This window comes from Gossypium arboreum, chromosome 12 (genome assembly GCF_025698485.1).
Source record: "Gossypium arboreum isolate Shixiya-1 chromosome 12, ASM2569848v2, whole genome shotgun sequence".
Classification (NCBI taxonomy): domain Eukaryota; kingdom Viridiplantae; phylum Streptophyta; class Magnoliopsida; order Malvales; family Malvaceae; genus Gossypium; species Gossypium arboreum.
Window position 1 is genome coordinate 115,762,716 of NC_069081.1, and position 19,260 is coordinate 115,781,975.

Here is a 19,260-nt window from a genome sequence, read left to right on the forward strand (position 1 = left end):
GTCTTGAATGTTTATACTTGAGCTCTACTCATATTTTAAACGAGTCTAACTTTTTTACCAAAACTTATTTTTCAGGCCTAATATTTTTTCTCAAATTATTCTAAATTTTAGACGAATAATTGTACCCATGAACAAGAATAATTTAAACCAAAAAAAGTAAAATTTAAATCACAAAAATTAACAGCGTTAATAGAATAACCGAGGTCAGCAATTAAGGCAAATCACGTTATTTTATTCTCCATTTCCTTGGGCGTCTCGATTTAAAATTGAAATTTTATTAATTATTTCCTTTAAATTCAAAAGTCTTTCTTAGTCTTAATGACTTGGTATTTAAGATAAATCTAAACTAAAAAACAAAAAGCCAACGCCAACGCCAAAGCCAAAGCCAAAGCCTGCCATTGACCCTTAACAATTCATTCATCAAAAAAAGCTTTTCCTCTTCCATTTTCCATTCCATTTTTGTTCTGCGCTCTCTGTTTCTGTGGTTGTGTTTTAGGGTTTGAGAGATCATGGCGTCGCAAGAATACTTGGACAAGATGAAGGTCCGTCAGGAGTATCGGAATCTCTGGCACACGGATCTCATGAGCACCATTCAACGCGACCCTCCTTGTAGTTCTTCCTTCCTCTCTTTCTTTCTCTCTGTGTTTTTGTGTGTGTTTGTGTTTTTAAAGTTTGATTTATCGTTTATTAATTTCAATTTTGCAGATTGCTGCTTGGCTTTTTGGTGGTAAGTAATTCCGAATCTTTTTTTTGTTTGTTGTAGATCTGATTCTGACTCTGCTGAATTTTGTGTTTTCGATTTTTTCTTTTGGTTTAGTTAGCTGCAATAAGCGCTGTTTTTTTTTTATTTGTGATGGTTTAGGGTTTAAAGATCGAGACGTGGTGACTGGATTGACCTGGTTGACTCTGCGTGATTTTTATGTTTCTGTTTTAATTTGGATGCTAAAATGTCTTTCCTAGAATGCCTAATTTTGCTGCTAGTGTTTTGATTTCTTAATTTTATCACTTACACTTTCACCGTGGAAATTGAAAATACTCGCTTTTTGCTTGGTCTTCATTTCTTTTAGCCTCTATACTAGTAAATTATGTGCAGTCTTGTGCAATATGTTGATGAATTTTCTCTTTCGCTCAACCTTTTGGAAACATCTAACCTTTAATTTCTGTCTCCAAAATACATTGCTGCTTTTGTTTTACTGCAGTGGCCCATGTGTATCCTACATGCTCCGGAAACGAGCTCTTTATAATGACATGTCAAGGTGATCGATACATTTGGTCCCTCTTTCATTACAAGTTTATGAAGTGATATCTTGGTTTAAACATGTCATTTTGTTTTTGTTGTAGGTATACATGTTGTGCTGGTTATATGCCATGCAGTGGTAGGTGTGGTGAAAGTAAATGTCCCGAGTTTTGCCTTTGCACTGAGGTAGGAAGTTTGTCTATATGGTCTCTATTGCTGTCTTTTTTCTTCAACATGCAACTTAATTTATAAGCTTACAGACTTGGTTCCCTACTCCAGACTACCCACAAACTATAGGAATATTAGTGATACTGAGATTGAACTGAATATACAAAAACCTACAGGGTTTTAAAGATAAACCATGTCCAATTCTGAAAATTTGGTAAAAGATCTAGCTGTGGGGAAAACAATCCTTAGGCGCAAAAACACGTCCAATCTGGGAAAGGAGAGGGTGGAAGGGACATTGTATTATTTTATAAAGCGCAATGTTAAAATCGTCTAAAGAACCTACTTTTTCGTGATAGGCATATAACTTTTTGTGTGGTTTTCTTTCAAGATAATTTGTAAGTTGGTGTGCCAGTTGCAGTGAGCTTCTATTCGTATCTTGTTATCATTTTCATATAATGTGTTTGTCATTTCCAGGTTTTCCTCTGCTTTGGAAACTCCGTGGCTTCAACCCGGTTTCTGCTGCAAGATGAATTCAACATTCAAACAACAAAATGTGACAACTGCATCATTGTAAACTATCCCTTTCTACACCTAATGTATATCAGTATCTGTAATTCCATCTGATGTCCTTGGCCAATGATTAAACATATTCACTTAATATACAGGGTTTCATGTTTTGCCTGCAACAAGTTGCCTGCATATTTTCCATAGTTGCAATGATTGTTGGAAGTGATGAGCTTCAAGATGCTGCACAGTTGCTGAACTGTTTGGCTGATATGGTTTATTGCACGTAAAGTGATCTGTTCCATTCTGCTTTATCTATCTTCTAGTTAATTTTGCATTCAGAATACACTGACGACCCGTTTATTTTTACCTTTTGCAGGGTCTGTGCATGTATGCAGGTATGATGAGTTCTAATACATGCAAAATGACATTTTGTTATATCCTTATTTTGAACCATTTCTTAACATTTTCTTTGATTACAGACACAACATAAGATTGAAATGGACAAACGAGATGGCATGTTCGGTCCACAACCCATGGCCATTCCCCCTGTTCAGCAGATGTCTCGCCTTGATCAACCAATACCCCCTGCAGCTGGCTATCCACCAGCAGCATATGGACAGCCTTATCCACCACCTCAAGGTTACCCGCCGGCCGCATATCCTCCTCATCAGTACCCTCCAGCTGGTTATCCAGCACCTGGTTACCCACCATCTGGTTACCCTAAGTGATCTTTCTATGGTTTACCTTTTGGTTTCAATTGCCTGAATCTGGATTACTGACTACTGAGACATGGATGAAGCTGGTATTCTTTATAAAATTTGACTTTGCATGCTGTTGGGATTTATATATAGTGTTTATATTATATTATATTGTGTGATTTACTTTTTTTTTTATAGCTGATTTAAACAGCAAAAAGTGTTAAATATTAAAACTGTCAGCTTGTTTATTCTCAATAATTTTCTTTTACTTCATGTTTCTACGCTATTGAGTTTTGATGTTTATTTATAAACTTTATCTTCAATTTTGGTATATAAACCAATGTTTGTTAAAGCTGCATATCCCATGTTCCTTGTCACATTTATTAAGATTAAATTCGATACCTGATGTATAATAAAATTAAATGCGTGTAATTAAATATATGACCCAAAACAAAGGTACGGTCGGGGAGATGTATGACGTTTTCTTTTGAAATATTTTGGTGTCATTGTCACACCTAAAATAGTGCGCCACTGGCAGATCAAATGCTTGATATTTTTACAAATTCGGATGAAGCATTAAACTATTAATCTGTTTGAATTCTTATTTAATACGAAAGTAAATAAGAGAATGAATCCTCGAACTTATTATTATAAATACACCAAGACAATAGCTCATCCTATATGCGGATCCCACGAGCTGGCACTATTTGCACCACACACCACCACCTTTTGTCTCATCCCTCGTCCTTTCGTCTTAATTTATATACAAATTTCATGATTAACTTTTGGAAATGGGAAATCTCTAAGAAAGGCTTCACAATTTCTATAAACTCAAGTGTTACAAAATACTACAAAAATATACTTACTAAATTATTTATTTAGGTAATATTTTATATAATTAGTGTTACATAAAATATTATGAGATTTGTAATTGTTTGTTTAATTAGGCAATATTTTCTGTAATTATACATAATATAATGAATGTTGTAATCATTTGTTTAAATAGCCAATTTTTGTATAATTGTGTCGCACTAAACATTATAAAAGTTGCAATTCTTTGTATATTTGTGTAATTAATGTTACACAATATGTTATAATATTTTTAAATTAAACAAAACATGTAATGAATTGCTTAATCAGAGCTCAGGACTCCTCTTAGAAATGAGTTTTCCATTTGTTTAAACTTTTCCATTTTCCTTTATTCTATTTTAATTTGATTCAATATTCTTCAAAGAATTTCATAAATTAAATTTTAGATTTATTATGTTCACTTTTTAATTTCATGATTTTTTGGTAGAAGTATATTTTTTTCAAGATACGTCAGTTAATAATAAATTAATTTTACTTAATAATTTTTAACTAGATTGGTTCAAAAAGAAAATAAAAACTTTTGCCTTACTAAATACACTAAATAACCATGTAAAAAAAACCCTATATAACCATTTATTGCACAAAATTTTAGACCAAGTTATATCACTTGCGTCGGTTATGTTTTGTCCAGTCGTGTTTTTGATGTTTTTATTCTGTTTCTTCCGAAATGCATGTTTTTTGTGGGCGATTAGCTTAAGTTTGACCAATAAACCGGACCTATTGAGCCATTAATGGACCGACTAGCCAGACCCAATTAGGCCACATGAATCGGACATGTAAGCTAAAATCCACAACTTGGGCCTATGAACCGTATTCATGAACCGAATTTGTGAACGAGACCCATATCCTGAACACATGAAACGAGCCCATTATCAGAATCCGTGAATTGGATCAAAGCCCAAAAAGGGCTCTGGGGCAGTATAATGGACCCGAAATGGAGCCCAAACCCAAAAGACCCTTCAATCTGCTAGGGTGGAGGTAGCCGGCGTGCACGCCTCCCGACAAAGGCACCATGTTGCGACGAGGCTCTAGTCATTCCTAACATTTGATTTAAGGAATGTAAAGTTATGCATTGTAAAAATTATATGGTGGAATGTTTGATAGGTTAAATAATTTTATTTGGTGGAAGATTGGTGGAGTCATTCCCAATAAATGCATATGGTTTTAGGCTACTGAGTTTAATGTTTTATATTTGGTTGTTTCAATGATGAAATTTATAACTATTTTCAGACTTATTAATCTGATTTTTTTTCAATACAATGATAGTATACTTGTTTGTATGATTAAATCACATGATACAGTAACTACAAGTTTATCTTAGTATTATTGAATCACGTACATAGTAAATTAAAAAGTTTATTAGTCTAAATATATTAATTAATTGACATGATCGATTAGACTATCTCAATTAATAATGATAAGAAAAACTGAGAATTTACATGGAAGTTTATTAAAGAACTTGTATATCATTTATTTTAAAGATTTTTTAAGTATTGCTTGTTCTCAAAGAATATGAATTATTAGAACCTTGCTAACTCAAGTTGAGACTAAATCTCTAACATTTCTGAAAGAAATATGGATTTGTTTATCCAATAAATGGATGTTCTGATAAGATCCTGGTAGATGCATCCACAAGGTAATCACATCTGAGTTATCAGTGTGCAACTTGAAGTTTACAATATTACTTATTTAATGATTAGTGTAAGAACAAAACTTTCAAATTATGCAATTGACACAATTCTTACTAATGTTTGTGAATTCAATTCTCAAGCTTTCAATGATTATTATATGTTAAATTGTCGGTGCGAGTAAATATCACAAAGCTTGATGTTTATGTATATAAAATTGGCATAATGATATGATATTTTATATGAATCCACATTTGTACGCATCATGCCAATAAGTTTTGATAAATACTCCTCATTACAATAGGAATCAAATACAACCCGTTTTAGAATTTTAGAATATGTGATATATGTTTAAGTTGCTACACCACAATGCACAAAATATGTACTTATAGAAAATTGGGAATATACATTAGTTATGTGTCTTCTTGTATTATTAAATGTGTTAAATAAATTGGAGATTTAATTATAACATGATTTGTGATTACTATTTAATTTGATAATTTTCCCAAGATTAGGGGAGAGAAATAATAGTTGGATAAATAAATTAATTGGGATGAATTATCATTATCTAGATCCTCATAAAAAGTAATTTGAACCAAAAGTTTAAGAAGATAATGCACTTTATTACAACTTAATTGCCAGACACATTTATTAACTTGATAAAAATAACTAAGTGTTATGTACCAACTGATATTTTGAAGTCTCAACCGACAACCTTGCTATAAAAATGAAAGTATTGCATGCCTAAAGCATGGTAGATTGATTGATTCCAAAGATAAAATTCTAATACAACAAAATAATAAATCAAGATGGTCTTATAGTGGAGGAGAATGTTCCTAAACAAACCTAGGCATAACTAATTATTAAAACTACAAAGAGATTCAAGTATTTGAAGATGGAAATAGTGAAAATAAATATATTTTAGTAAGTTATGCCAATACGAAAAAATATGGAATCATGAAGAACAAAAAATTGTCGACAATGATTTTGCATAGAATAGTATTATTGAAATAATGAAAGAAAATGAGGATTTTCAATAAATTTCTTGAGAAATACAGACATGGAATAGATTAGCAAAAACAAAAAGACATAATTTAAGTCTAATTAAATTCATAAAGTTTATGGATCAGTAGTCCAAACATCTAAAGGTATAAAGCCAATGGAGTAGAAATATTGATTATATTTTACAAAAATAAAATAAAATAAATGAAATTTTTCGCTAAGTCCAAGCATTGATTATGAAAAATATTCTTTTGTAGTAGATGCAATAACATTTAGATATATTATTAGTCTAGCAGTTTATGAAATATTTGACATGTGCCTTATGATTTTTGTTACAATGTTTACAAAAACCACTATGCAGTGGAAGTTTATAATAAAATCCTTTAAGGTATAAAAAGGCTGGAAACATATAGAAATTCTCAAGAAATTATGCAATATGTTTGCCTAAATATTTATATGAATTGAAATGATTTCAACATATTCGCCTCAGTGAATAATAGTTGAAGGAAGATTATAAAATGATCCAAAATACTATATGTATTTTTATAGAAGGATCATGATCAAAATTTGTTATAATTATTGTTGAAACTCCTTAAGAGATCAAAATATATTTCCCCCAAATTTTTTTTCTCTCCTAACTTTCAAAAGAATTGTGATATAAATAATTAGAAAATACATTCAAGTGGTCATTTGAAAGCTAACATTTAATATTGGAATACGTAGAATGTAAGATATTACGTGATGTTATAAGAAGGAGTAAATACGCATTGTATTATTTTTCCGTTAATCGAGGTTTTGTCCCATTAGATTTTACTAGTGATGTTTTTAATGAGATAGCATATTATGCATATTATAAATATGCACACTATTTTTCCTTCAGTAAAAAAATATTCCCCACAAGATTTTTATCTTTATAAGATTTTATCAAGACAAATTATTTACAAGTGAGCCTAAGGGGAGTGTTTAAATATTATTATAAAATGGATATCCATTAAAATCATGATAAGTTTAATGTACTTTAGAACTCCAAAATCATGATAAGTTTAATATTTTATTACACTATTCATTAATAAAATAGGTTCTCTTTGCTCTCCTATGTCTGGTTGTTTACTCTCTTTTATTGTTGTTTTTATTTTCTCTATTCTTTTATTTCATAACATTTTTTATAATTCTAATTTATATATCAATAAAAATATAGGATTTTGAAATAAATTTATAACTTAATGTACAATTTTGTCCTTGAGTTTGACAATTTTTTAATGTGGTACATTTTTTTTTACAATGTGCTACCTGTATTTGACAAAACTATACATTTTAGTACTTGAAGATAATAATATTAAATTTTTATTTTTATTCGGTTTTAGAATTAATTTAATGATAATTCATTAAAATGATATATTAGGCTTAAATTTATAAATTTAATTTTGATTATAATAATTCATGAAAATTGATTGTATCACCAAGCATAATTAAATTTATAAATTATGGTTATAAAATTCATGGTTTTTTAGTTTTTATTAGACTTAAATTTTATTTGAAAAAAATTGATTAAAATAATAAAAATAATGAGTGAATTGGTAAAAGTTTAAAATTACACGCCTAATTATGAACCATAATCCATAATAAGATTACACTTATTACACCTTGAGGACAATTTGGCACTATTTGAAAATGATATTACGAGATGGTTAAAATGTTGAAAATCCAAACGAAATAATGTTGAAATGTAAGATTTGATCAATCAAACACACAACAAAAAAATATCGGTGCGTTGACGCCATGAAAAACGTGTCGAACAAAGCCAAGCTAAAGTAGAAACTTGAGCAAACGCTCAACGAACAACACCAGGCATGAAACCTAAATATAACTTCGATAAACCACGACAGCATCATGCTGAAGAAACAGGTAGCCACTAAAAGTGATGCAACTTCAACTGCTACGCTTTGCAGAAACCAGTGATATGAATAATATAACCATACTTGAAACCGTGTTCAGACCCTAGTAATATGAGTAATCTTTGTCAAAGATTGGCCAGAAACCTACAACATCTCATATCATACTTTATTATGATTCAGAAAAAGAGTACTTTACCATCCTCAAAATGATATGGGCACCAACTAAACAAAAGTTTCACTAACTTTTACCAAACAAATGATCCGGGACGAATAATATGAGAAATACATGAACAAACAACTTCGAAGCTATTCTTTCTCTGTGGTTGATGACTCAATCCTACCCTTCAAGCAGCAACTTGACCAAAGAGCCACTTGCGGATCTGCAACGAGAGCAAATAAACTAAATTGAGAGAGGGAGATAACAACACTGCACCAGCAATTTGCTTCTTCTAGCTCTTCTTGAAGAATTAATGTGTAACTATGCAAAACAAGGTAGAACTAAGCAAAATGCATCCCAAAAAAATACTACCAAACGCACCTCTGGAAGTTTTTTATTGAATGCAACATCCAATCGTGCATCCAAGGTGTTCTCACACACAATCTTTCCATCTCGAGATGCTATCACAACACCTCCTGAGCTGCAAACCAGGGGAAAAAGGGATCAGTATTAAAGTTATCACAACACCTCCTGAGCTGCAAACCAGGGGAAAAAGGGATCAGTATTAAAGTTTTATCGGTTTACTTCTTTTCTTTTTCCTTCTCATTTCAGGTAGGGGAGGGGCAGAGGGTAACATCAAGGGGAGGTTGGTAAGATAAAAAAAGAAAAGAAAAGTAAAGCACAACTAAGCAATATTTCATACAACTACTAGAATCATAATACTCAACACTTAATTACTTCCTCGAGACAAACATTCACGTCCCTAAGGATCAATCCTCACAATCGGTAACATGTACTCTCGCATTTCCATAGAATTAATCATGCATACCAGAAAGGGCCATGAGCATTGTGATGAGAAGGTGCAGAAGGAAGATGGACATTGTCAATGAATATCTCTGGAGGATGAACATTCACTTTGGAAGCATATTCTTCTTTTGCTGAATCCAGGACAGACTCCACCAAGGGCACATCATCTTTGCGACAGCGCAGTAAGACAGCAGGCTCTTTCAGCCTGACCAAACTCTGCAATAAACAACATACTTTCAGCATTCAACTGTACATGAAAATCATTCAATTCAAGAACTCCCAAGATTTTATCTAATGCTGCAATTTTGAAATATTTGCAAAAATGGTTTTATAATCTTGCCATTCACTGACCTGAACAATTACATCTTTCAAAAGCGTTCTGTACACATGGTGATCACGGCTCACGTTCAGAAGTTCCTTGGCTGCCGACTCTTTCATTTCATTAACCACATCATCTTGAGCTTGAAGGACCTTAATCCTAGATGCATTAAGCTGCATCGAATACTCACTGCAGCAACAGAATAAATCTTACTCTTATTTGTATCCTTCTATTATCCTACGTGTCAATTTTGCATCAAAACAAAAACTAAATTCTCTTGGCTGTCACATTAACTATCATTGTGAGCATCAACTTCTTCAATTTACTAGCTTCACCCAAATCACATTATAGTTTCAGATTACAAATTAAACCAGAGCCATCTCCGAATCTGACTACTTCTCAATTACTAATGTAAATCTCAGCTTGACTATAGAAATCCAGTATGATAAATCAGTTGAACTAAATACTGAAAATTACAGCAGAACATGAGAAAATAAGCAGAATATTTAAAAAAAGATCAACTTACATCTTCTTTCGAACTTCGACTTGCTTCTCCTTTTTCTCGTACTCTTGCCTGATCTTCTTCTTCTCTGCCTCCACCAACTGGAGCTTCTCGATGTTGAATTCCTAAAACACCAATCGATTCACCATCAATTCATCGGAACATCCAAAATTCACAAAATTGTAAGCCAGAAAGGGGGAAAAGAGAGAAAACGAATGAAAATTGAAATACCTCTTCCGCTGAAACAGAGATCTCGTTAGCCTTCTCCTCTGCTTCTTGGCGGATGAATCTCACCATCTGCTGGATCTGCCTGGAAACATCTCCGTCGTTCATTTTCGCGGGGATCCTGATTTGATCGGAAAATATTGTAGAATAAGATATTTTTATCTGATTCTCGATCAGAAAAGGGTATGGTGAATGGCCGTTTGCTTAATTATTCACTTTTTAAGAGAAAAAAAGGGTCCCATTTATTTATGAACTACTATTATTTTGTAGTTATCCTCATAATGACGTGGGACATTTTCTGAGCGTACGATTTTCGAGAGTATCAAATTATCAACCTTCCGGTTATCGCCTAGTGTTTAGATTTTATTATATTTATATACTTATTAAATTATTTATACACAATTTTTTATTATTCAAATAAAATATTATTTGGTCTCAAATTTTAAATTTTTTGTGGTGATTGTGACACGGTGATTCTAATGTGAAAAATTAAGACTAATTTTTTTAATGGTCAATTGTTAAAGTTAATGGTTAAAGAGTTTTTTTAAATATTCAATTAAGTGTAAAAAAATTAAGGGCTTAATTTTTCTTTTTTAAATGTTTGTGTTTTTTGATACATTTTAAAAGATTAAATATCTAATTGAGTGTAAAAAATAGGGTTTAATTGATTTTTTAAAAAAATGAGATTTTTTAATGTATTTTAAAAGTTTAAATATCGAATTGAATGAAAAAAACTTAATTATTTTTAAAAAAATTAAAAGCTTAAATACAACAAGAGTAATATAATTACAAATTCAAATAACTACAAATAGAATCAAATTATTATAATAACAGATTAAATGGATTAAAAGTCACACGCATTACGAAACTCAAAAACCTTCATATTATTATATATATAATTGTGCATAACAAACCTCTACTATTTATCAATTAATTTAAAGGAAATACCGTAAAAAGGTAAACTCACAACCGATCTGAACCGTTAGATGTGTAACGACTTGATGGGTCTATTTTTAAAACGGGACGAAGCTTAAAATCAAACCCACTAAAATGGATCGCAGGCCTAGAATTTGATCGTTTAGATGATGATTTTGTATCTTTAATAAAAAAAGGGTTCTCTCTCCATCTGGTCCATTCTTATCTCGTAAAAACCAACCAAAATTAATATGAACCAAGGCCCACTTTTGTAGGTCTACCATCACAAATTGACTATCATATATGATATTTACACATGGCATGTAAGGCACTCTCCTGTGTTTTCCAATCATTAGTCCTTTTAATATTATTATTAACATCCAACAAAAAGCACACTTTTTTTTTATTAATAATAATAAACTACAGGTCAACAATGTGTTCATTGTATGTGTAGAATAATTGTTTAATTTGATTAAAATTGTTTAGTTCAACACTTGATTATAACATATAATGTATGGGAGAAATATATAAATTATCATAAATAGCAAAGAAAGGGGAAAAAAAAAAGGGGGCTAAGAAAGGAGTGCTATATGAATACAAGTCACATGTTATCCATAAGTAAAGTTTGGTATTATATACATGTATGTGTATATAATAATTGTTTGGGGTGGGGGTGGGGGTGGGGGTGGAGTGAAGAAAGGCCCAATGAATAAGAAGAATTGAAAGGGAGGGCAAAGGACAATGACACAAGTTTTGATGAAAATAAAATAAAATACAAAGAGACATGTCCTCATTTGTCCTCCTTTTGGGAATAAATATATGTTTATTAAATCCAAAACTTGATTTGCCTTGTGACTTTGGGAATTGGGGATCCCTTTCCCTTTCCTTGCTTCACATGTCTATTAGTCAGGCACAAATCTACACTTTTCCAACTTGGCTTGGAATTTAAACTGAATATCAATTTGGTTAAATAAATTTAAATTCTATCATGTTATTTTTATACTTTTTAATTATTTTGTATTTACTTTATAATTATCAAATCAATATTTGGGAACAACTTTTCCAGAGTTGTCATATGGAATTGGCAAACTATTTATTCATGTAAATAAATAGTGAATTATTTGAGTTAAAACATAAAGTGAATTTGGGAGCAACATGAAAATTAAGTTGAACCAAATTAAAAGATAACATAATATCATGTGAGTATAATTGGTCTTATTTAAAGATCGAGTTATTCATTTAAATTTAAATGTTTATTTAAAATTTAAAAGAATTTAAATAAAATATTAAAATAAAAATAAATTTGAATAAAAAGAGATTTGAAGAAAATTTTAAATTCCTACTTTTAAGTTAGAGCATGCCAAATTTGAAAAAAAAAAGGTGTTTATTGATTTTACCAATAAAATTTAGTAAAGAGAAAATTAATGACCGTAAAAGAAAAACAAAATTAATAATATGAATGAGTAGGAAATAATATCAGCCATTGTTATTAATAATTATTTCCAGGAGGTGGGGAAGACCAGGCTGAGCGTCCCAATGAAAAATAATCCCCAAAAAAAGAATCGCAAAATCCCAAATCAAAAGTCACAAATCGCACGCAAAAAACAATACCAATGCGGCCTAGTGAAGCAAGTGAATGACTAATTTAGAAACAAAAGACAATCAAACTTTCCATCTAATCCATGCACCCCACTGTAAAATAAATTGAAAAAAAACAACAGTAAGTCCGATGACCGATACAATGGTGGCCCCCCATGTGAGATTGCCCTCTGCCCCTTCTTCTCCTACCTTTTCCTCTCTCTCTCTCTCTCTTTGCTTTGCCACTCTCATTTTTTAATCTCTGAAACAACAACAATTGCAAAAGCCCCCCCATGTTATTGATCTGATCCAAAACACTCCAATAGAAAACAGAACAAGAGTTAGATCTCATCTTTTCTCCTTCTATTTCCTTTGTTTTGTGCATTTAATGCCCCATTTTCAGGTTGGCTCTTTGGTCATGTTTTTTACTTGAGTTCTCACCCAGCTGGCCGCTTGTAATTTCCCTTTTTCCTTTTTGGCATCCACCGCCATACTAAATGCTTCTGCCAAGTGCCAATGCTGTAAACTAAGGGAGTAGCATACAGTCAAAACTCAAAAACAATAGAGGATTGCATTGAATATCATTTCATGGCAACAACTACAACTACAAATATATCATCTGCTCAGCTCAAAGTACAAGTCCAACCCATCAAGCCTAAGCGCCGCAAGTGCAAGGAAACCACCATTTCTTCCTCTGCTTCCTCGGTGGCTACTGGTTCTGCTGCTTCCGGTGCTACGAACAACTGTGCTGAATCGGGTGGTGTTCATGGAGTTCTAAGCCGGAAACTTGACTCGCCCACCATTGTTTCTCCTGATAGGTCTTGGTGTTGCCCTGCTTCCAAGCCCCTTCCAACGCCCCCTCCTTCTCCACCTCCGCTTCCGCCGCAAGCTCGCCGTGTCCCGGACCAGGGGTTAACAGATTCTTTGTCGGGCTTCAGGATCCGATATTCTCCAGGAAGCGTATTGCCTGTCATGGACTTTACGGGCGGAACATTGCTCTCCAATGGTCATTCTCCGTCGAGTTTCAACAAGTTCAACTCTGCACTGACGGCGGGTCTCTTAAACCCGATGTCCCCACCGCCTCCAGCGGACAAGATACGGTCCAGCCCGACACTTTTCGAGATGATGGCTAGCGAGCCCGATATCCATCAAAGAACCCAAAACCAAGCTCAGATCCAAGCACCCATTTCAGCTCCGAGACAAAATCAACCCCCGCCTGTTATGGATAAGCAGGTATTGACCATGCAACGAATTTCGGATCTTTTATCGACCCGGAGCCCTGGGAACCAGTTTAACGACCCGGGTTTGAGTGATATAAAGCTGACCTTGAGTTCCAAGGACGGGATTAGTGTGTCAATGAACGTTCACCGGCAAATACTGATGGCTCACAGTAGGTTTTTTGCTGTGAGGTTATCGGATCGATGGACAAAGCAGCAGAGGAATGGATCAACTGGGCCGTACATTGTGGAAATATCAGACTGTGATGACGTTGAGGTTTATATAGAGACCTTGAGGTTGATGTATTGCAAAGATTTGAGGAAGAAGCTAATGAGAGAAGACGTTTCTAAGGTTCTTGGAATTTTGAAGGTAATGTTTTAGTTTTTTTTTTTTTTTAAATTAATTAAAATAGCAATTTTGTTTAAATGGATACTTAAGAATTGGATGAAGATTAGCAGTAGCAGTTTCAATTTCCCATTTTGAACTCTGAGCTTGTAACATAGATTGAAGGATTTGGCCATTAGTGGCTTGAGTAAGTATTTAGAGTGTTGAAGTGGTGGTTCTTGTGATGTTTTTGCTTTGTCAGGTTTCAGCGGCCATTGGATTTGATGCTGGGGTTTTGTCTTGTTTGGAGTATTTGGAAGCCGCTCCTTGGGCTGAGGATGAAGAGGAGAAAGTGGCTTCTTTATTGGCGGAGCTCCACCTCGAAAACGTTGGAGCCGGGGAGGTTTTGAAGAGGGTTTCCGTTGAAGTTGCTAATGGAACTGATGAGGGTGGTGATAATGAAGAAGTGCTTCTCAAGCTTTTGCATGTGGTTCTTGAAGGCAAAGATGAGAAAGCAAGGCGTGAAATGAAAGGATTGGTCTTTAAGATGCTTCGCGAGAATTCATCTCACAACGATCTCCGGAAAGAGTCTTTATATTCAGCTTGCGATAGCTGTCTGGAATTGCTTCGACACCTTTTTTTCCGAGCAGCATCTTTGGATTTGCAGGATGCGAGTCAGATTGCAAGACAAGCAGATAATTTGCACTGGATTTTGGACATTTTGATTGATAGGCAGATTGCTGAAGAGTTTCTAAAAACATGGGCTTCTCAATCTGAATTGTCCGGTGCTCATTCTAAAGTTCCGGTTGTCCACAGGTTTGAAGTCAGCAGAGTTACAGCTCGGCTATTTGTGGGAATCGGAAAGGGGCAGTTATTGGCATCGAAGGAAGTAAGGTGGCTGCTATTACAAACATGGTTGGTACCATTTTACGATGATTTTGGGTGGATGAGGAGGGCATCGAAAGGCCTCGATAGACATTTAATCGAGGATGGGCTTAGCAACTCGATTCTCACTCTGCCTCTGGCTTGGCAACAGGAGATTTTTCTGGCTTGGTTTGATAGATTCTTGAACTCTGGTGAAGATTGTCCCAACATTCAAAGAGGTTTCGAAGTTTGGTGGAGGAGGGCTTTCTGGCGACGCAGTGGTGAACAAGAACCACCATTGCCAATACGAGTCATAACAACAGCCATCGAGAACTCTTAAAGTTCCTATCTCCATGGTGCAGAACCAGTGGTACTATAATGGGTTTGTTTCTCCTTCTCATTTTTTCAATGCTTTGGTCCTCGTTCTACACCGTTGGCTCAGTTTAATCGAGTTCTCATAGGAAGGTAACATGATTGGAGTGTCATATTTATATATAATATAGGTATATATGAACTAGTAAATTAGAATTCAACTAGGTATGCATCCTAAGCATAAATAGTGAATCTATTAAAAAGCTGTTCATACTAACACCATCATTTCTTAATCTCTATGGAAACTTTCAGCCAAGATGGTGTTAAATTTATGGCTTTATGATGTTAAACTAATATGAAAATTCTTGATTGTTGAATGCAGTGCATCCTGTAAGATGGTACCAGAGGAGGAGGATAACTACTTTTGGTGGCTTGCTGGCATTGATATCATAGGTGAAAGTACCATATATATATATATATGTATATATATTTAAAATATATATTTTTTGCTGGCATTGATATCATAGGGAATGACTTCTTTACTGGTTTTCCTGTGGGAATAAGTATAACCCATTAACAGGTTTGGAATAGCTTTAGGCAAAAATATACTTTCCTTAATCGAGGATTTTGGCTTTGGACTTTTTGAAAAGAAGATATTGGCTTTGACATTGAATCACTGATTCTCAATTTCTGTAAAGTTAACTACAATATGTATATTCGTATCATGTTTGAATTATTTTTTCGTATCATAATCATCTTGCACTCCAATGAATGTGTTCTCCTCTTGAATCGGATCGCACCGGCAACTCTATTGTGTTCTGTGTTTCTCAAACACAATTATTGATTAAAGCAAGCTGTTTTTGACTAAATATCGTTCTAATCTTCTTTGTATCTAACACTGTGTTTGCACTTATAACTGCTCTTGAACTTGAAAAAGGAGATTAGAGGGTGTGTCAAAGCTGTCTCCATGTTCATGCATATGTATAATTTTGAACTTATTTTTCACAAATATTTAAGAGTTGATTTATATATATCTTTAATTGAGTCGATATCATCTATTAATCGAGTCTCAATTCAATTATGAAATTACTAAAAACTCATCTCCTTTATTAAATAATATGCATTACTATGAGAACGTTTTTGTCATTTTACATAAAGTTTAGAATAATTCAATGATGAAATTTAAACCTAAAACATCATAATATTGATTAAATTGTGGTGGTGCTATACTCTATTACAAGATATATAAATCGAGGAAGAGGGAAGAAGGATAATATGGTTTAAATCTGTGTTGTTTAAGTATGTTCTGTGCAAGTCTTGACTTATATATATTAAATAAATAATTATTTTATTTTTATTTACTTCAGATTTGACAAGCATATTCTTGGGTTAAATAAATATAATATTGTGAAAAAAATATCACAAACCGAGAACTAGTTGAATTTTGAATCAACCACCACTTTTTTTTTACATAAAATTGCGGCTAATTAAGTGACAGATTTAGCATGTTAATTTCTCATTGAACTAATTCAATATCCCTTGCCAAGGCCTTTCATTACATTGTCCTATAGAATAATGGCTTCGACAACACTGGCATTACCTGCCATTCAAATCACGTGTTCCTGAGTAGAATCATGATTTAATAATTCAACTTTTCAGCACCTTGTTTCATGTTATGCAGCCCTCATCTTCAAAGTGAGGAAAGAAGGAATTCACCATAGGGCAATCATAATTCAGTTCTCCTATTCTCGCAATCTTTTGCCTGAATTTATAAAAAAAACCAAGCACAGGCGCCATTACAAGGATGTTTCTGTATTTAAAAAACTCCAAGAAATTTGAGTGTGTGAGAGACCCTTACCATTCTTGGTCAATCAACATTTCATCTGTCAACCCAAACTCTCTTAGCTCTTCTTCATTATGATGCATAGATAAGCTGTATCTGCGGATTTTTAAACAGAAGATCACCATTGCTTGCACTTATGCGTGTGTGTGTGTGTGTGTCCATTTTGGGCTGAAAAAGTACCTTCCGCCATAACCTTTTTGCATGACAATCAAGTTACCATTGCCCATGTTGTTGAGTCCTTCAAATTGTTCCACAGTCCATTTATACCATCTCATTAGAAACACACGCAAGGCTAGGCCATGTGAGACAATAATTAAGTTCACGTTTGGGCTTTGTTCGCCTGGTGGCTGAAACCGTCCAATATCAATATCTGCCTTAAGTGTTTCTCTGAATCCTGTTTCATTTCATCATATAAAAAGTTTAACAAAACTTTAATCATTGGCAAGGTAGAAAATCTTTTAGGTAACCGAAATTAAATTTTAATTTATATGATAATAAAATACAATTTCACTATTTGAATAACTTATATTTTTATAATTTATAAAGTATTAAATCAAATTTTATTATTTTTAAAGAGACTAAAATGTACTTTTATTTTTACCAACTTAAAATTTTCAAAAAATTAAAACACCTTAAATGAAAAAAATTTCATTTAGGGGCCGGTGCGTACCAGCCCCCCTGGGTACCCTGATCATTGGCTAATCTACTAAAAAATGCCTTATATTTTACTATAGTATTACCTGTGATCCTGTCATAAACATCGGCTGCTGATTCTCCATTAGGAAAACGGTAAAAGAAACGACCATAGCGCAGCCGAAGAGCTTTGTCAAGTCTCATTTTCTCCCTGTCCTGAAAATTCCCTTTCGCCAAACACAATCATGGCGAAAAATGGCAAGCAAATTAAATATTTAAGGCGTTATCTAAATGACAGCAATCGATGCATGCATGAGAGAGAGTGACCTACCAAAATCCTGCTCCCGTATACGAGGCTCTTCCCTCATGCCTGAAATTCTAGACCGCTCGAATGCAAGACCCAAGTGCCGAAGTGTTTCGAGTGTCCTTTTATAAGGTGACACGTAGAAATAGACCTTCCAATCATTGGCTCCATCTTTCTCGATCATTTCCCTTATCCTCCATCCACATTCCTCGGCCTCGGCCTTGCCTTTCTCGGTTAAATCAATCTTGGGATCAGGAACTCGTGTGTAGACCGTCTCATCGACGTTCCCTTCACTCTCTCCGTGCCGTACAAGTATTATCCGGCGAGGCCTAGGCGGACGAGGAGTTGATGATGTTCCGGGACGTGTTGAAATACCCTTTTCAGGGAAACCAGTAGTGTTGGTCTTTATGTATCCATTACTAGAGATTTCAAGGGCTTCTTTTCCAGTTCCAAGGCATTGTGTAGGATTAAAAGTGGGTAGTTTTTTTCCCCAAAGTGGGAGAAATGATGGTGGTGTGGAAGTAAGAGTGGCCACCATACTTTGGGAGTTAAAAGGTCTGCTTTCACACATGATGAATTTAAGCAAATATATGTAAGGAAAGAAAATATCATCTCAGCTTGCAATGAGGACCATGAATTTAATGGGACACATGTTGCTAATAATAGTGGTCCAGGCAGCTTGGAAACTGAAGAAGACTATAAAAATTTGTACGATCCAATTCCCAGTTCACAGGGAGCTAGACGGAGCTCGTTTCTTCGTCCATCATTTTCAGTGGGTAAGGCCTTTCTTATTCACTTGCGCTTTAACTCCACACGTTTCTGCAAATATGGTGTCGTTTCCATTGTTTTGCTCCATCTCTCGTGGATGGAAATGGATGTGGTACAACTTTGAAGAGACTTTTCTAACCTTTTTCTGTAAATTTAAATTCAAGTACTGAATATCGCAGAGAAAACAATAAAAGGAAAAGACAAATCCAAAACCAAATAGGATGAATCAATCAAAAGAGTCCAGGTGCCACCCTTTTACAATTATTTTCCATGTTTTGAGAGCAGTGGCAGACGAAAAGCTAGGCGATGGCTGGCTGAATTTAATTGGAATCTAAAAACTACATTCAGTCCATTAAAATACAAATTGATTTAACCTGATTTTGATTTTTTTTTAAAAGTAAAAACTGAAATAAAATTTAAAATTACACGTGCAATTATGCACATCAAATTTGATAAAAGTACCATAAAAGTCTCTATACTCAGAGT

The 19,260-nt window shown here is 33.8% G+C and overlaps 4 protein-coding genes across 6 annotated transcripts; 2 read left to right on the forward strand and 2 right to left on the reverse strand.

Moving 5' to 3' along the window:
• The first annotated feature begins 299 nt into the window (after nucleotides 1-299).
• Nucleotides 300-2,868, forward strand: LOC108470519 (uncharacterized). Its single transcript, XM_017771864.2, has 8 exons — nucleotides 300-609; nucleotides 706-727; nucleotides 1,200-1,256; nucleotides 1,342-1,423; nucleotides 1,880-1,975; nucleotides 2,071-2,195; nucleotides 2,289-2,307; nucleotides 2,392-2,868. The coding sequence occupies exons 1-8, from the start codon at nucleotides 510-512 to the stop codon at nucleotides 2,638-2,640; spliced, it is 750 nt and encodes a 249-aa protein (XP_017627353.1). The 5' UTR covers nucleotides 300-509; the 3' UTR covers nucleotides 2,641-2,868.
• A 5,269-nt stretch (nucleotides 2,869-8,137) lies between these two features.
• LOC108470514 (V-type proton ATPase subunit E-like) lies at nucleotides 8,138-10,356 on the reverse strand. Its single transcript, XM_017771858.2, has 6 exons — nucleotides 10,022-10,356; nucleotides 9,815-9,915; nucleotides 9,321-9,477; nucleotides 8,992-9,185; nucleotides 8,544-8,643; nucleotides 8,138-8,385 (listed from the first exon to the last, which is right to left on the reverse strand). Exons 1-6 carry the CDS (start codon nucleotides 10,121-10,123, stop codon nucleotides 8,350-8,352), a joined length of 690 nt encoding a protein of 229 aa, XP_017627347.1. The 5' UTR covers nucleotides 10,124-10,356; the 3' UTR covers nucleotides 8,138-8,349.
• A 2,100-nt stretch (nucleotides 10,357-12,456) lies between these two features.
• LOC108470806 (BTB/POZ domain-containing protein At1g63850-like) lies at nucleotides 12,457-15,978 on the forward strand. Of its 3 annotated transcripts, none has more exons than XR_001869391.2 (3): nucleotides 12,457-14,095; nucleotides 14,313-15,379; nucleotides 15,609-15,978. XR_001869391.2 is itself a non-coding variant. In XM_017772281.2 (3 exons), exons 1-2 carry the CDS (start codon nucleotides 13,097-13,099, stop codon nucleotides 15,252-15,254), a joined length of 1,941 nt encoding a protein of 646 aa, XP_017627770.1. In that variant the 5' UTR covers nucleotides 12,457-13,096; the 3' UTR covers nucleotides 15,255-15,296; nucleotides 15,609-15,978. The 3 variants fall into 3 exon arrangements, 2 of the variants coding, with proteins under 2 accessions (XP_017627770.1, XP_017627771.1); XM_017772281.2 differs by having other exon boundaries at nucleotides 14,313-15,296; XM_017772282.2 differs by having other exon boundaries at nucleotides 14,313-15,284.
• A 667-nt stretch (nucleotides 15,979-16,645) lies between these two features.
• On the reverse strand, nucleotides 16,646-18,629 carry LOC108471386 (phosphoglycerate mutase-like protein AT74H). Its single transcript, XM_017773013.2, has 5 exons — nucleotides 18,034-18,629; nucleotides 17,810-17,929; nucleotides 17,250-17,463; nucleotides 17,085-17,165; nucleotides 16,646-16,988 (listed from the first exon to the last, which is right to left on the reverse strand). The coding sequence occupies exons 1-5, from the start codon at nucleotides 18,575-18,577 to the stop codon at nucleotides 16,895-16,897; spliced, it is 1,053 nt and encodes a 350-aa protein (XP_017628502.2). The 5' UTR covers nucleotides 18,578-18,629; the 3' UTR covers nucleotides 16,646-16,894.
• Nucleotides 18,630-19,260: the final 631 nt, after the last annotated feature.

Bases quoted from the DNA above. Each gene is read 5' to 3' on its own strand.
- LOC108470519 (XM_017771864.2), top strand. From the start codon at position 510: ATGGCGTCGCAAGAATACTTGGACAAGATGAAGGTCCGTCAGGAGTAT. The intron at 610-705 runs GTAGTTCTTCCT...TCAATTTTGCAG, and splicing joins CATTCAACGCGACCCTCCTT to ATTGCTGCTTGGCTTTTTGG. The intron at 728-1,199 runs GTAAGTAATTCC...GTTTTACTGCAG, and splicing joins TGCTGCTTGGCTTTTTGGTG to TGGCCCATGTGTATCCTACA.
- LOC108470514 (XM_017771858.2), bottom strand. From the start codon at position 10,123: ATGAACGACGGAGATGTTTCCAGGCAGATCCAGCAGATGGTGAGATTC. The intron at 9,186-9,320 runs GTCAGTGAATGG...TGTTTATTGCAG, and splicing joins TGAAAGATGTAATTGTTCAG to AGTTTGGTCAGGCTGAAAGA. The intron at 8,386-8,543 runs GTGCGTTTGGTA...CTCTCGTTGCAG, and splicing joins TCAATAAAAAACTTCCAGAG to ATCCGCAAGTGGCTCTTTGG.
- LOC108470806 (XM_017772281.2), top strand. From the start codon at position 13,097: ATGGCAACAACTACAACTACAAATATATCATCTGCTCAGCTCAAAGTA. The intron at 14,096-14,312 runs GTAATGTTTTAG...TTGCTTTGTCAG, and splicing joins AGGTTCTTGGAATTTTGAAG to GTTTCAGCGGCCATTGGATT.
- LOC108471386 (XM_017773013.2), bottom strand. From the start codon at position 18,577: ATGTGTGAAAGCAGACCTTTTAACTCCCAAAGTATGGTGGCCACTCTT. The intron at 17,930-18,033 runs GTAGGTCACTCT...GTTTGGCGAAAG, and splicing joins TATACGGGAGCAGGATTTTG to GGAATTTTCAGGACAGGGAG. The intron at 17,464-17,809 runs GTAATACTATAG...GAAATGAAACAG, and splicing joins TGTTTATGACAGGATCACAG to GATTCAGAGAAACACTTAAG.